Source organism: Carettochelys insculpta, chromosome 1 (genome assembly GCF_033958435.1).
Source record: "Carettochelys insculpta isolate YL-2023 chromosome 1, ASM3395843v1, whole genome shotgun sequence".
In the NCBI taxonomy this organism is placed as follows: domain Eukaryota; kingdom Metazoa; phylum Chordata; order Testudines; family Carettochelyidae; genus Carettochelys; species Carettochelys insculpta.
The window spans coordinates 182,716,761-182,733,671 of NC_134137.1; the positions used below are offsets into that span (position 1 = coordinate 182,716,761).

The 16,911-nt window shown below is 49.9% G+C and overlaps 1 protein-coding gene across 7 annotated transcripts in view; it reads right to left on the reverse strand.

Moving 5' to 3' along the window:
- Positions 1-225: 225 nt before the first annotated feature.
- Positions 226-16,911, reverse strand: part of BACH1 (BTB domain and CNC homolog 1) — a 51,386-nt gene continuing 34,700 nt past the window's right edge. For 4 of the 7 annotated variants that reach the window (XM_074997128.1, XM_074997108.1, XM_074997118.1 and 1 more), the window contains one exon: positions 5,875-6,879. In XM_074997128.1, the coding sequence (XP_074853229.1) occupies positions 6,124-6,879 (756 nt within the window). In that variant the 3' untranslated portion in view covers positions 5,875-6,123. Of the gene's footprint in view, positions 3,623-5,873; positions 6,880-7,011; positions 7,920-16,911 lie in introns of those variants that run through there. The other 3 variants (XR_012645962.1, XM_074997147.1, XM_074997157.1) reach the window with 3 other exon arrangements.

Consider the following 16,911-nt stretch of genomic DNA (forward strand, 5'->3'; position numbering starts at 1 on the left):
TCCGAAAAGAGCATAATTAGTCTAGTGACCTAACGAATCAAAGGCTGTTAAAGTAGACAAACTACAATTAAGGAAAAAGAAAGTTTTCCCTTAGACAATGAAGGAACAATGAATTGTTTAACATATTAAGGGTGGTCATGTATTCCCCACCCTCACTCCCATAAAGTTCGTAAGATGTTTTTAAAAAACAATGGACATTCTCAAACATAGGACACAATGAATATCAAAGTTTTGGGAACTTTATTCCAATTCAGCAATATTTGGTACTGTGAACATTAAGGAGTTTGTAAACTGTACAAATAATTTTGCTATTGTTTCCAGACATCAGTTTTAATAGTACTAACTAAATAAATCAATGTATCAGTACACAGTTTCATGCTGCAAGAGATGTACATAAAAAAGCCTTTTAGAAAGGACAGTGGTTTTTGTTGTACTGTTAGAAAACACTGGTTTATGAAAGATACAAAATCAGCTGCAATTATTTCATTTTTTTAAACTCAATGCCATTTTACTGATATGGCTTTATCATACCTTGCCCAATGAATTTTAAAAGTGTTTTTAAACATGCCTTAGTTTTACATGTTCAAAATGGAGCATATTTTAACTGAAATAAAAATATATACCTGAGAATCATGTATCATAAAATTGCCATTCGTTCCTAATTTTAGCAAATTGATAATGTAGCCTAAGTAATGAAGTCCACATGCAACCTGTAGATTTATTGTATTAAATAATCAAAAATGTATTTAGAGACAGTAGGTTAGGCAATAACTACCTCAAACTCTTCAAATCAGGCTGATATTAGAAAATGTTTAAGTTTAAGCACACAGGATGAATTTCACCATACTGCACACAGAAAGAGAGCTGCTGATTTTGTAGTGGGAATCCTGGAGGGTTGTGGGATAGAATTCAGATGCTAAATGTGAATAGCCAGCAGCAATATAACATAGCATCCCTGTGACTGGTCTTCTAACCTTAGGATGTAAGTAGTGGTAACTGCTGACCAGTGTTCCATTTAATTTTTTTTCTATCCATGGGCAGAATTAATTTTGTCATGTGCATCAAGGCAGGTGCAGAAGGGCCTCACAAATAAAAACACATGCTGATAGGTATGAGCATTCTGCAAATCAGCTGGACAGCACCTGAATCTCTTCTGGGTGGTCATCCAAGTGTTCAGCTTACAGGAAACACTGCTGTTGACTCCCAGTTCCAACACTTGATCTTTTAGGACACTGGATATGTGCTACAGACCCCAGCAAGACCCCTCTGTATGAATGCCCTACGCTCACATAGCTCAACCCAAGAGCTTTAACAATAGATAATTCTTACCGATAAAAATTTCACTACAAAATAGTAAACCCAGGATTTAGTCTCAATTCCTCGTATGATGCCTTTTGTTTCATAAAGGGCCCTAAATAGTTAATGTAAGCGGAAAAAAAACTGTGGCAAAATTAATCATGGGGCATTAGGACAGGAGGGCTGTGTGGGTGCTGGAGAAGCAATAATGTGCATCAATATATTATAAAGTCACAATATATAAATGCTAATCATTTTAAAAAGTCATCTCTCAATAATCTTACGGAAAAAAAAAAGGTTACCCATACCCAGTAGAACCCACATCAAGTTGTAGTGGAGAAGTACATTCTTCTAAGTTATTTTAAGCTTGCATATATCACAATGCTATGCAACATTGATAAAAATTCTTCACTCTGGAAAAAAAACCCTCAAAAATATCAATGCAGATCTGAATGAACTTGAAATCACTTGGATATGAGGTAGTGTGTTTTCTTGTATTACAACTGGTTATAAGTACTGTTGAGATTTGGCCAATGGTTCATGATACATTTTTATACCTTCTTAATGCTAAATTATGTAGAGAGCGCGTAAACCAAGCACCTTACAAGAAAGTTATGTTGTAGTATCCTGGAGGCAAAAAAATTGTCTCACTATAAAATATGACAAACCTGCAAAGCTAATATTTACAGTTGCTATTGCAGCAAAAGATGATCATCCATACATATACACAAAGATTAAAAAGAATGTACACTGAGGTAGCAAAAGTATTCCATTGGCTTGTACGATTCTTCTGTATTGTTATGTAAATCAACAAAGTGCACTTTTTTCCTATTGTGAGGTTCAGTATTTAAAATGTCTTGTATCAGAAAAACAGCTAAGCAATGAGGGATTATTTGCATGCAATTTAGCTCCAATACCAGGCAAAAAAACCACCCCACTCCAAAGCAGGGATTGTTTTTCATTTGTCTTATTTTAAAGATTTGATTTATTCTTTACAGAATAATTAATGAACAAAAACCAACCGGCTCATTTTATTACACTTTGAACAAATTTAGAATTAGAGTACAAGCCATTGAAAATGAGCTGAAAAGTATGTTTATCCATAAAGATATCCTGATTAAAAATTATTTTCGAAAACACTTTCACTGGTCCCAGCGATAACATTTATAAGCAGTCTTAATCTTTCAAAATGCTTTGTTTGACCCTCGGATATGACATTTTTCATGGAAGAACAAGCTCATCTGCTAGCAAGTCATTGTTCAACAAGAACAGGTTTTGGAAACAGTATCGGGGATCGAGATGCCACAACATCAGAGAAGTAGGTTTAGTACTCCATTAATCATCAAGATGGTATCCTAATCCAACTAAAATAATCACGGTTGTTTGCACTAAAGGGCTGAGTTCTTGTACAAGCTTAGAGAGATGGAGATATTTCTTAGGGCTTTGTCTCCACTATAGCCAGGATCAATGCTGAAATATTCAATTCACTGGAGGTTGATTCAGTGGCTAGAGAAGATTTAATAAATCCATCACCAACCAACTCTGTTGACTCTGGTACTCCACTGGAACGAGGTGAGTAAAGGGAGTCAATAAAAGAGAGCCTCTCCCATCAACCCAGAACTATCTGGACCCTGTGGTAAGCAGATCTAAACTATATCAACATAAGTTATTTTACTAATGTAGACCCAACCTTGGCATAACATGTAAAAAATTATGCCCTAAACTTACAGAAAACAAACAGAAAGGGCTGCTGAGTAACACAGATGGACAGATAGTAATTTATACACTTGCACAACGTCAAGTTTTGCCTTTCCTTTCACTTAAGGCATTTCATATTAATGCTGAAACTTTGACTTTAAATCTCATATGGTTATTCATCTGTAGTACATTTGTCAGTCATTTGCTGACAGAAATCTGTGATACCACCACCACCCTGTCCACATGGTTCCACTACCAAAGTTTCCTCTGGTGTTTTCTCAGAAACTGGACATAGTTCCTGCACTTGATCATAAGCTGTATCAGATGTGCCTCTTACACATGGATAGCAAGAACTCTGTTCACTGACAGAGCCTGGAAGCTCACTTGGTGATTCTATACATAAAGGAATCAGAGGCTTGCTACCAGGAGCCATTTGTTCTCTCTCAGAAATTAAAAGTGAAAGTGGACAATCCAAGGTGGAATATTTGGCAAGTATTTGTATTTGCTCAGGACTCAATGCTGCTTCTTTACATACTTGCTGGCAAAGTCCAGTCAGATTCTGCTTAGTCTCTCCAAAAGTTGACAAAATGTGATCTCGCTCCTTTAGCAAGCTCGCCTTTTCATTTTGCTGGGGGGAAAAAAAGAAAGAAAAAAAAACACAACACACATTATTAGTCATGCTGTATACTTCAGTGGTCTGAAATTCATCGCATAGTTCTACTCTGCACTAAAGCTGAAAAGAATATTAAATATAGATGTATATGATGTTTATCTTGGAAATATAACATGTAGGCCGCGTCTACACGTGCCAGCTACTTTGAAGTAGCCGCGCCAACTTCGAAATAGCGCCCGTCACGGCTACATGTGGCAGACGCTATTTCGAAGTTGACATCGACGTAAGGCGGCGAGACGTCGAAGTCGCTACCCCCATCAGGAGATGGGAATAGCACCCTACTTCGACGTTGAACGTCGAAGTGGGGAACGTGTAGTCGTTGCGTGTTCCGCAACATCAAAATAGCGGGGTCCGCCATGGCGGCCATCAGCTGAGGGGTTGAGAGACGCTCTCTCCAGCCCCTGAGCTCGATGGTCGCCACGTGCAGCGGCCCCTTAAAGCTCCCTGCCCCCTGCTTTCCTGTGCAGGAAGCTGAGAGAGCGTGCAGGCGGCAGCCCAGCCACGCGGTCAGCCTGCACGCTCCTCTGCAGCCAGAACAGCCATCCACTGCTGCGATGGCCGCCCCCCAGCCCCCAAAGTGCCCCCAGGACACCCCCCCCAAGGGTAGCCAGGGCTCCCAGACCAGCAGCCAGGCTGGGAAGCGGCAGCGGGGCCCCTCCTGGATGGAGGCCGAGCTTCGGGACCTGCTGGGGCTCTGGAGTGAGGAGGAGGTGCTCCAGGTAATGGGGAGCAAGAGGCAGAATGCGGATACGTTCGCTCGGCTGGCCAAGGGCCTGGCCGCCCAAGGTCACCCTGCCCGCACTCCAGATCATGTCCGCAGTAAAGTGAAGGAGCTGCGGCAGGGTTACGCCTGGGCCCGGGATGTGGCCAGCCGATCTGGGGCCGCCCCCGTCACTTGCCCCTTTTACAGGGAGCTCAGGGACATCCTAGGCCCCCGGCACACCTCCTCCCCTCCAGCCACGCTTGATACATTGGCCGAAGAGCCCCAGCAGGACCGGAGGCGGAGTCCGCCCTGGAGGTAAGCCCCGCACCCCGGGGGCCCCCACAGGAGCCCACCCCTGGGGCACCGGAGGAGGAGGGGGCGTCCTCCTCCAGTGACGGGGGGCTGCGGATTATGCTGCCCTCAAGGAGCTCCAGCCGGGTGTCTGCCCACCGGGTGTCCCCCGACCGTGGGAGCGGACCATCAGGTATGTGCCCCCCCAGTGCGCACCCCCGGGGTTATGGGGCGGGGGTAACAGATATGACCAGGGCCCTCCACATGCCCAGATGACCATGGCCCCAAAGACAGCAGTGGCATGTCCCTCAGAAGTGTGCATCAGCCCCTGCCCCCCCACACGACAGTGCCATGCCCCATCCCCGGGACTGGGGGAAGCAGAACCTAGGGTCCCCCGGGGGGAGGGGGGTGGGACACCCAGCAACAGCAGCAGCAGCAGCATCTCCCAGGGACGGGGATGGGGAACCTGCAGCAGAGGGGTGGGGGGACAAGGGCCACGGCTCGGGGCCCACACTAACGGTTGTCTCCACTCTTCTTCCCCACATGTTCCGCAGCTGAACCATCGGAAGGACCGGAGAGCTCCGGCGAGGTGTCAGTGGTCCCAGAGAGCCCACCGGGGCCATCACTCCAGGCCAGCCCCTCGACGGAGGACCGACCAGCCCCACGGCAGGGACAGCGATGGACCCACAGCTGCTGGAGATCCACAATCGGCAGCTGGAGTTCGCCAAGCAGCGTCTGCGGGTGGAGGAACGGCACCTTGAACTGCAGGAGTGGGCGCTGGCCTGGCACCAGGAGGCATGGGGGGCCTTCATGCGTACGTTCAAGCGTATCGCGGACTACCTGGCCCCCCATGCTGCGCCGGCCACCGCTCTTCCCTCCCTGCCTGCTCCACCCACTGCTCCATCTGCCGTCGCACCACCACCCGCCACTGAGGGCCCTTCCGCTGAGGGGGACCTGGGGCCAGCTGACACCCACCGGCCTTATCTCCCGGTCCGCCCGGCCCCCAGCCAGCCCCAGCCAGGGCTGAGGCCGAGGTGCGGACTGCGGCCGCCCACCCCCAGCGCTGGACATTAGGGGGTGTGGGGCCCAGGACGTGTCCCCCCCCTTTGTATATATTCCCCTCAGTTTTATGTTCATTTGTAAATAGTTTCTATTAGACCCCTGTTGTTATGATGCTGATACCTGCCCCACCATGTGCATAGTTCTCCCATTCCTTGTCTTCCCCTTTTTTTCTTTCATCTTATTGGACTTAGAATATATATGTAATATTTATTCGGCCTGTAAATAGTTAGTTAAGATATTAATAGGGAGAGTTCAACATAGATCTGGTTTTACAAACAAATGTCTGTTTTTATTTTCAAGAAAGGTCAGGGGGGGTGCGCTCTTGGGTGCTCTGTGGTGTGCGCGTAGGGGCAGGGAGTGTTGTGGAGGATGGGGGGGGCAGTGGGGGGCCTGCCAGCGTTCACTCCGCAGCCTTATCGAAATGGGCCCGCAGGGCCTCCCGGACCCGGGTCCCTTCGGGGTCCACCTGGCGACTGGGGGCAATGGGTGGCTGCACATCGGCCCTGCCAGCCTCCACAGCCCAGCCCTGAAAGAAGGCCTCCCCCTTGCTCTCGACGAGGTTGTGGAGGGCGCTGCACGCGCCCATAATCTGGGGGATGTCGGTGGGGCCCGCATCGAGGCGGGTGAGGAGACACCTCCAGCGCCCTTTGAGGCGCCCAAATGTGCGCTCCACCACCTGGCGTGCGTGGTTCAGGCGCAGGTTGAAGCGCTCCTGGCTGGCTGACAGGTGGCGCGTGTAAGGGTGCATGAGCCAGGGCCGGAGGGGGTATGCCGCATCTGCAATGACGCAGAGGGGCATGGTGGTGTCCCCCACAGGGATCTCCCGCTGGGGGATGTAGGTCCCCGCCTCCAGCCGGCGGCACAGGCCCGAGTTCCGGAATACCCGGGCGTCGTGGGTGCTGCCAGACCAGCCCACATATATGTCCAGGAAACGGCCCCGGCTGTCCACCAAGGCCTGGAGGACCACTGAGTGGTAGCCCTTCCTGTTTAAGTAGCGTCCTCCACTGTGCTCTGGGGTGCGGATGGGGATGTGGGTCCCATCCAGAGCCCCAATGCAATTGAGGAAGCCCAGGGTGGCAAAGCCCGCGATGGCGGCATCCAGGTCCCCAAGCCTCACAAGCCTGTGGAGGAGCAGGGCGTTGATGGCGCGGACGACCTGCAGGGGAAGCACATGGGAGAGCACCAATGAGGGGTGTGCAGGGTGTGTGTGGCCCTCCCCTCCCAGGGCCCCCCTGTCCACCCCTCCCCTCCCCAGGCTGCCTCCCCCTCCGCCCGTGGGTCCTCTTACCTCCATGAGGACAGCCCCGACGGTGGCCTTGCCGACGCCAAACTGCTGCCCCACGGATCGGTAGCTGTCTGGAGTGGCCAGCTTCCAGACAGCGATGCCAACCCATTTCTCCACACTGAGGGCACGCCGCATGAAGGTGTCCTGGTGCCTCAGTGCGGGGGTGAGCCGCTGGCATAGCTCCAGAAATGTCTGCCGGCTCATGAGAAAGTTCTGGAGTCAGTGGTCGTTGTCCCACTCTCCGAGCACCAACTGCTCCCACCAGTCGGTGCTCGTGGGGTAGCTCCACAGCCAGTGGCGTATGAGGCGGGGGGTGGGGTGCTGCAGGGTTGGGGGTTGCGTCTTCCTTCCCTGCGGGCAGCTCCTCCTCTGTGGCAAGGATGTGCTCAGCTGCCTCCTGCATGGCATGGAGCAGGGCAAGCACTGCTTCTACAGGGGTGGCTGGGTGGACCTCTGGCTGCTGCTGCTGCTGCTGGGGGTCCATGACTGCGTCGCTCAAGGTGTGCGTGCCTATGGCTCTGCAGACCGTGTGCTGTGTAGGCTGCATGTGTCTGGGAGGGGCCCTTTAAGGGAGCGGCTAGCTGTTGCCCCGGAAGTGCTAGTCCCTGTGACCCTGTCTGCAGCTGTTCCTGGCAGCCTTATTTCGATGTGTGCTACTTTGGCACGTAGACATTCCCTCACAGCGCCTATTTCGATTTGGTGCTGCCCAACGTCGACGGCACCAGCCCTGGAGTACGTGTAGACATTATTCATCGAAATACGCTATTTCGATGTAGCGTTCACGTGTAGACGTAGACGTAGTGTCACAATAAAAAGCAACAGTCTTAAGCGCAGCTTTTTAAATTGCTTATTTTGATTTGAACTGTGCAAAACTCCACCTTTTTTTACATGTAAAGAAATGCTATTTTCACCTGAAAAAAAATTATATTTCAAAAGTAATGTCAGGACAACGTGATTTGTCCATTCTCAACAACAAAAATTCTGAAAAATACGTTTTTCAGGATTATGGAACTTAATCTTTCAGATAAATTCAACACAATGAATTTCTGAGGTGATATTTCATTTGGATTTATTTGCACTATCCTACTTATCAAATTCCTCTGCAGGTTTCTGAGCTGTATTCCTATGGAGACTGAACTATAAAAAGCCTAGAAAATGAAGAATTCCACTCTTATGATTTATGCTATTACCTTTAGCCATTCCTCAGAAGCTATTTGTGATGCACCACTCATTTTAGTTTATTCTTGTAAAAGTGTTTTAAAAAAAAATCAGAAAAAATGAAGTCAGGTGTTATTTAAAAACAGAACCCATAACAAAGTAGTGAATTCTTATTCAACATACTGCGTAAGCATGCCACAACTAACCAACAATATGGTCCAGTAATTAAGATACCATGTTTTAGGCAATTACTGCTGGATCAATAAAATCCTGAATTGAGTGCTCTCTTAAGCTGTTATTTTAACATATTAAATGTGTAATACCAGATACTAAACTTTCACTAAGGCCAGCGTTCCAAAAGATAAAATTAAATCCAGATTTCACAAAGTACTGTACACCTCTGTGGTATTATACCTATCCTTCCACTCTCAGAAAATATTCTGTAAATTGGAGAATGTAGATCTTCTTCCTTTCCACTTCCCTTTACAGGGCTGGTTGAGTTCTACTGTCTTTGTGATTGTTGTGCAAATGGAACAAGGGAAAATATGTAGTGACTACAGGTGAATAAAACAGACCACTTTGTAATCCTAACCAAAATATCCTCTCTGATAACCTATTAGTCTACATCTGTGGAGAATTTAAACAGAGGGTGAAATAATAATGAACATGAGAAGCACAGTACCATTTCTGTTGCCATTCTCACATACAGAAAATACATGATTGAAACAGTAGTATATTATGTTAGGTTACTCAATGTACATTTGGGTTATTTATTTGCTGACTGTAAGCATATTAGGTGTCAAACAGACACAAAGAATGACCCTGCTCAGTAGAGCTTACAAATTAATTACATGCACTACACAGAAGTGAATTTTTGTAAACTGGGAGACTGAAGAGATGACAAGGTTATTGCAGAAACAAAAATGAGTTACAAATCTGTTCAGTTAACTGGTGTCCTTTGAGACATGTTCAAGGATGAATAATTGCAGAGATAGTCTATCTAGTTCTGCCCAAATAAAAGCCAACATCCTATGGACATCCAAAGTAGAGAGTCTTCCTTACCTTTATGAGAGAGGTTTCAGGAAAAGAAGTTTGGTAAATGCAGTGCTTTTTTATGCTAGTACTAATTACCAGCACCTCAGCAGCCCCAGTCACAGGACTGACTGGGATTGGGGGCAGGGAGACAGCTGAGTATAGGCTCTTCTTTTTTGTTTCAAAAACACTGGATAAATGTATGCAGGCTGATTTAGATGGAAATTCAACACCACTTAAGTCTGACACTAACCTTATCTGTATACAGCATCATATAGGAAAGATCAACAACCAAAGCTGGAAGTTCTGTTACCCTCCTGGACCAAGTAAAAGCCTCCAGGAAAGCCACCTTCACTGAGCAATGAAAAAAGGAACACAGCTATATGCTCAAGAGAGGAAGGGGGACATTAACAACAGACAACTGACCTTTTCATTAGGTAAAATATGTGATGTAGAAAAAACTAAGAGGTGTACTTCTTTGCAAGCTCTTTCTTGGACTACCCAGAAAACCTATTTCTTCCTTAGGTAAGTATACTTGGGGAAGATTTCCTGCTATATTTAAGAGATTGTTTTGAATAAAGGAACAAAATTTCCTGTGGAATTAATTGCTGAACATCCAAGTAACTATGGTATAGGCCAAGAGGGTTTGGATGAAGTAACTGGCCATGGGTCTGTGAATCTAGGTCCGAGATCTAGGGCACAGATGTGGTCAGAATCAGAGACCCAATCAACATAAGAAAGAAAGGTTACTCACCGTAGTAATGGTGGTTCTTCGAGATGTGTCCCCGTGGGTGCTCCACATTAGGTGTCGAGCTCGCCCAGCGCCGCAGATCGGATCTTCCAAGCAGTTTCTGCCGGACTGCGCATGCGCCGGTGCGCGCCGCTCCCTTGCGTGCTCCTGGCCACGTGCGCGATCCGGTCCCTGCCAGTTCCTTGACCAACCGCCTCGGATGCTCCTGCAAAACACTAAACAGAGATCCGAAGCGGGGAGGATGGGCGGGTAGTGGAGCACCCACAGGGACACATCTCGAAGAACCACCGTTACTACGGTGAGTAACCTTTCTTTCTTCTTCGAGTGTCCCCGTGGGTGCTCCACATTAGGTGACTACCCAGCAATAACCCAAGATAGGAGGTGGGTAATCGGATCATGTACAGCTTGTCCCCGAGAGGACTGCTGTCGAGAGCTGGGTATCCTCTTGGAATACCCTGTGAAGGGCGTAGTGCTTGGCGAAGGTGTCATAGGATGACCAGGTTGCCGCTCTGCAAATGTCTTTTAGCGCAACGCCCTTGAAAAAGGCTGTTGATGCCGCCACTGCCCTAGTGGAATGAGCCCTGGGCGTGGCCAGTAAAGGAGTCTTTCTGAGTTCGTAGCACATTTTTATGCAGGATACGATGTGCTTCGAGATTCTCTGCGAAGAGAGACCTTCTCCTTTTGATTTGGGAGCGAGAGAGACTAGGAGTCTATCCATTTTCCGGAAGGACTTGGTCCTGTCTACATAGAAGGCTAGCGCCCTCCTCACGTCCAGGAGGTGTAGGCACGCCTCTTTGTTAGAGTTATGAGGCTTTGGATAAAACGAGGGTAAAACAATAGGTTCGTTAATATGAAACTCAGAAGAAACTTTAGGAACAAAGGCTGGATGCAGCCATATGGTTACCGCCTCCTTGGAAAATACTGTGCAGGGTGGCGTTGCCATAACTGCTGCAAGCTCACTCACCCTGCGAGCTGACGTGATTGCAAGAAGGAAGGTCGTCTTTATCGTAAGGAGGCAGAGGGAAACCGTGGCTAAAGGCTCGAACGGTGGTCCCGTTAGCGCATTAAGCACCAGGTCCAAGTTCCACAAAGGTGGAAGTGGTTTCCGAGGGGGGTATAGGTTTACCAACCCTTTGAGGAACCTGGTAACCATGGGATGGGCGAACACCGTGTGCCCTTCCTCTTCGTGTCTGAACGCCGAAATGGCGGCAAGGTGGACCTTTAACGAGGATAGCAAGAGTCCTCCTCTCTTGAGGTCCAGTACATACTCTAATATTACACGTATAGGCACCGAAAGGGGGGGCTAGCTGTTTGGTAGAACACCATGCCGTGAAGCGAGTCCATTTCTGCTTGTAGGTCTTCCTGGTGGAAGTCCTCCTGCTACTTTCTAGGACTTGTTGCCCTTCCTCCGTACATGTGCTCTCTAGGGAGCTGAGCCATGGATTAACCACGCTTGTAGTCGCAGGCCTTGGGGGTGCGGATGCACTATGGACCCCTGGGCTTGCGTGAGCAGATCCGGCGCCACCAGAAGGGGCATCGGTGGACGGTCCGACATGCGCAGGAGTAGGGGGAACCATTGCTGTCGATCCCACGTTGGGACTATCAGGATCATTCGGGCTCCTTCCCTCCTGGCTTTCTGCAAGACTTCGTGGATCAGCACTGTGGGAGGAAAAGCGTAAAGCAGGGGGCCCCTCCAGGAGATCGCGAATGCGTCCCCCAGGGACCCCCGTCCCAGTCCTGCCCTGGAGCAGAATCGTGGGCACTTCTTGTTGTGTTGAGTGGCAAACAAGTCTATCTGCCAAAAGTCCCATGTGTGGAAAATCGGTCGTAGCAGATCGGGACGGATCTGCCACTCGTGCGTGAGTGCAAAACGCCTGCTCCGCTGGTCTGCCTTCACATTGTGAGCGCCTGGTAAGTACGAAGCTTTCAAAGTTATATTGTTGGCGATGCACCAGTTCCACAACCGGACTGCTTCCGCACATAAGGCACGGGACCGAGCTCCTCCTTGCTGATCTATATAAAACATGGTGGAGGTATTGTCTGTACTGATCCCGACTACTCTGCCTTGTATATGGTCTCAAAAGTGTCTGCAGGCGTTGAACACTGCTCTGAGCTCCAGTATATTTATGTGCAGTGACTGTTCCGTGGAGGACCACAGTCCTTGCATCACCTCTTCGCCCATGTGTGCTCCCCACCCTACGTGGGAGGCATCTGTAGTAAGAAAAACCGGTATTTGTGGTTGGTGGAAGGGTACCCTTGTTAGCATGTTCTTGGGGTTTACCCACCATTGCAGGGATTTGCACACCTCTGTCGTGGGCGACACCACCCTTTGAACGGTGTGTGCTGCCGGTTTGTATACGCTCGCCAGCCACTGCTGCATGCTGCGCATGTGTAACCTGGCGTTCTGTACTACGAACGTCGCTGCTGCCATGTGGCCCAGCAGCTGTAAGCACGTCAGAACCGGCACCGTAGGGCTGAAGGTGATGACTTGCACGAGGAAGCCGATGGCCCGAAAGCGTGTCTCTGGTAGATACACTCTCGCTGTGATAGAATTTATGCGTGCCCCTATGAACTCTATGTCCTGTGTGGGGTCTATCTTTGATTTTGCCAGATTGATAACCAGGCCGAGCGAAGAGAACGTGCCTGCTGTGACGCGTATCATGCGTAGTACCTCTTCCTTTGAGGCCCCTTTGAGTAGGCAGTCGTCCAGATACGGGAATATAAATACCCCCTGTCTGTGCAGGTAGGCTGACACCACTGCCAAGGTCTTGGTGAAGACTCTGGGGGCCGAGGAGAGGCCAAACGGTAGGACCTTGTATTGAAAATGTTCTTTGCCTACCATGAACCGGAGGAATTGTCGGTGAGCCGGATGGATAGTTATGTGAAAATACGCGTCTTGTAAGACGAGGGCTGCGAACCAATCTCCATCGTCCAGTGCCGTAAGGATGGAGGCGATTGTGATCATCTGAAAGCGTTGCTTGCGCAGGTACCGGTTGAGGCCTCGAAGATCTAATCTACGATGGGCCTCCAGCCTCCTGTCTTTTTCTCTGTGAGGAAGTACCTCGAGTAGAACCCTTTCCCTTGCAGTTGCTCCAGCACTCTTTCCACTGCCCCTATGAGCATGAGATGGTCTACCTCCTGCTTGAGCCTCGCTACGTGGGAGGCCTCCTGGAGGTGGGGCCTGGGTGGAGGTCGTGGCGGTGGGAGCGACTGGAAGGGGATGGCGTACCCCGTGGCTATGATCTCCAGCACCCATTTCTCTGTGGTGATCCTTTGCCACTGGTCGTAGAATGGTCGGAGGCGATGGTGGAATAACAGCTTCGGATGACCTTGTGCGATGGTAGTGATGGCGCAGCCTTGGATCTGTGTGTCAAACTTGTGGCCTTTGGCCCTGCCCCAAGGACGCACGGCTCTGTTGGGAACGTCGCCTGGGAGTTCTGTACTGCTGGTGCTGTTGATGTCGCCCTTGCTCGTAACCCCTGTGGTACTGGGGACGCTGTGGCTGGTACTGGTACCGTCTTTGTTGAGGGTACTGCTGTTTCTTTCTGTATGGAGGGGTGCAAGTCCCCAGGGTCCTAAGTGTGGCCCTTGAATCTTTACTGGAATGAAGGACCGGGTCAGTTGATTCAGCAAACAGCTTCTGCGTGTCGAAGGGAAGATCGACGATCTTTGCCTGCAGATCCCTCGGTATACCAGAAGTCTGGAGCCAGGACTCCCTTCGCATCACCACTGCCGTAGCTGTGGAGCGTGCTGCTGTGTCCGCAACATCCAGGGCGATCTGAACTCCCGTCCTCGAGGCTGCGTAGCCTTCTTGCACGATGGCCTTGAGCACCGGTTTCTTGTCCTCTGGAAGCGAGTCCATGAGGGAGGTTAACCTAGTGTAGTTGTCAAAATTGTGGTTCGCTAGATGCGCTGTGTAATTTGCCATTCGCAACAGTAGTGTGGAGGAGGAATAGACCTTTCTGCCGAACAGCTCTAGCTTCTTGGCATCTTTGTCTGCTCCCCCGTCTTGAATTGAGATGTCTTTGATCTTTGTTGCGACGACTCTACCACCAAGGAATTTGGTTGTGGGTGGCTGAACAGGAACTCCATGCCCTTCGCCGGCACGAAGAAGTATTTCTTGTCCGCTCTCTTGTGGACAGGCAGAATAGTCGCAGGGGTCTGCCATATAGTAGTGGCGGACTCCAAATTTCTTCGTCAAGCGGTATTGCTATTTTGGAGGAGGCCAGAGGTCTCAGATTTTTGAGGACCTTATGGTGTTTCTCTTGCACCTCTGCTGTCTGGATGCCTTGCGTGAAGGCCACCCTTTTAAACAGCTCTTGAAACTGTTTGAGATTGTCCGGAGGATGGACGTCCCCCAGGGCCGTAGCCTCGTCCGGGGAAGAGAGCGAGGAACCACTAGGATACGCCTCTCTGGACCCTTCCGGTTCCTGCTGGCGATGGTACATCCGCTTGCTGGAAGCTTGCGAGGGAAAATCTTGGGGTTCCATAACCAGTTCCCCCGAGATACTTGAGTCTCTGTCCCCATTCGCGATTGCCCTCGGGGATACGGGACCGTCTGTGGGGATCTTTCCCTGGTAGAATGCCGGTGGTGTCTATGCCCCGCGTGATAGGGACGACCATGGCAGCATGGGCACTGTTCTTGGGAAGGTGACCTGGACCACTCCCTTGGTGCGTACCCCCTGCGTCTGGGGGAGCGAGATCGTCGAGAGACATGGGACACTGGAGAGAGCGATTTGTGATAGTATTCCAGCGGCTCAAACCCCAAAAAGGGTGAGGGTGATCCCAGCCAGGGCGAGGCTGGTTGTAAAAATGGAGACGGGGGCTACGGGTAGGCTAGGGGGGACCCCTGCCTTCTAGTTGGAGTCCACAGCATGAGCGGAGGGCTGAGAGAAAGCAACTCTGCAGCCCTGTCTGGAGAGGGGCTGCGGTGCCTTGTTTTCTGTGCAGCCTTCCCCCTCCCTTGAGGGGGTGGCTCCACCCCCCGACGTGCAGGGGATCTCGGCCCCGTCCGCGCCGCGCTTGGCACGCTCTTGGGCGGTGCCGCGCGGGCGGTGTCCTCCAGTGCCTGCAGGCTGCATGCCTGCGCGCTCTGCACCGCCGGTTCCCCGGGGGTCGGTGCCGCTGCCTGCGGTGCTGCCGGTACCGGCGCTTGTTTAGCCACCACCCTGCCTGCAGTGCGGGGTGGCTGTTTGATCATCGGAGGCTGAGCTGCCTCCACATGGCTCTCCGTGCCGCCGCCGATCAGCTGTTACTGCAGCTGGGGGCTGTGCGCTCCTCTCGTCCCGCTCGCTGTTGCTGCCGGCAGGGATCGGGTTGGGGAGACTTTCCTCCATTTTTGCGCTGATGGGGTGAGGGAGGCGGCTTTCCTTTCATGGGCCCCGGAGGGTCCCTCCTTCTGCGGCTGCTCCGGCACGTCTGGCTGGAGGGCTTTGTCGAATAGCAGCATTTTAAGCCGCATCTCCCTGTCCTTCCTTGCTCTGGCTGTTAATTTTGCACAGAAGGAGCATTTCTGCGTGACATGGGACTCCCCAAGGCACCTTATACAGTGACTGTGCCCATCAGACGCTGGCATTGCCTCTCGGCAAGACTCACATTTCTTGAATCCTGAAGAGGACACTGTTGGTGAGTCTTTTACTTGTTAATGGGGTACTTAGCACCTTCTCTGTGCTGTTTTCCCCCTCTCAGATAGCCTGCCGCGGCAGGAGGGCTAATGGCCCTAGGCTCCTGGCTTCCGGTGCTCCGCTTGTTACTAGGACCGGACTGAATTCCGTCCCACTTGTTGTTTCTTGTTGGTTTTTTTTTTTTTTTTTTTGAAAATAACAACTGGCTAACTTAACAATAGACTAAGAACTTGAAAACTTTAAAGAAAACAGCTAAAAACCACTGAATACTCTAACTTGGCCGTAGCCTAGTCGGATTCCGTCTGCAGCCGATGGCGGTTAAGAGGAACTGGCAGGGACCAGATCGCGCACGTGGCCAGGAGCACACAAGGGAGCGGCGCGCACCGGCGCATGCGCGGTCTGGCAGAAACTGCTTGGAAGATCCGATCTGCGGCGCCGGGTGAGCCCGACACCTAATGTGGAGCACCCACGGGGACACTCGAAGAAGAACCAAAGTTATCAAGACCAGGAGGTGCTACCCAATTATAATTGTATGATTCTGATGGCTTTTGCACAATACTCTTGGTATCAGAGGAACGGCTGGGGAAGCAAGGGATGGGGGTTGGGGGAAGGGGATTGTTCAGAAGGTACTGCCCTCCAGGACATTAGGAAGATATCTGATAAAATCTGTGACCAGAAGACGTGACATTACCTATTCCACTTGCTGATGAAGGGTCATCTAACAGATGGTGATTGCTGGCACTACCCAAATCTGAAAAATGCATTTTATATTATGTTGGTTTGAGGGACCACTCATGACCTAAGTTGAACAATCTGATGAGGTATTCTGCCATATACATTTGGACCTCTAATGAGGTTAGACAGTTTGGAGCATAACTGAGTTCTTGAACAGAAAATCCAAAAGGCTCACTGACTCTTGGTAAAAGGAGTTTGATCTAACACCTCCCTACCTGTTCAAAGATTACATGGTGCTGTTGTCTGTAAGCACCTGTATCATGTCTTCTGGCATGCAGAAGAATTACGTAACAGGCCAGGTCAATAGCACAAAGCTCTTAAGACGTTTACAGTGAGGAGAGGGATCGTGAACAAAGTCCTCTGAGCTTCCCCCTCACTCCCACCCATTTAAATAATAACGCATCTGTGACTAGTTAGGGTCAGGGAGGTCAGAGTTAGAGGAAAAGGAACTCCCCTATGTAAATTAGAGTTCATCCACCAATCAATGAAGGACAGATATCCGAAGATCAGAGTCTGCATGTTCAGCATCTATGTGATTTTGAGGCAAGTCTTGCAAGCTGAGTGACATACACAGAAGCTGATCTGACCTAGAAGTCTCAGGTA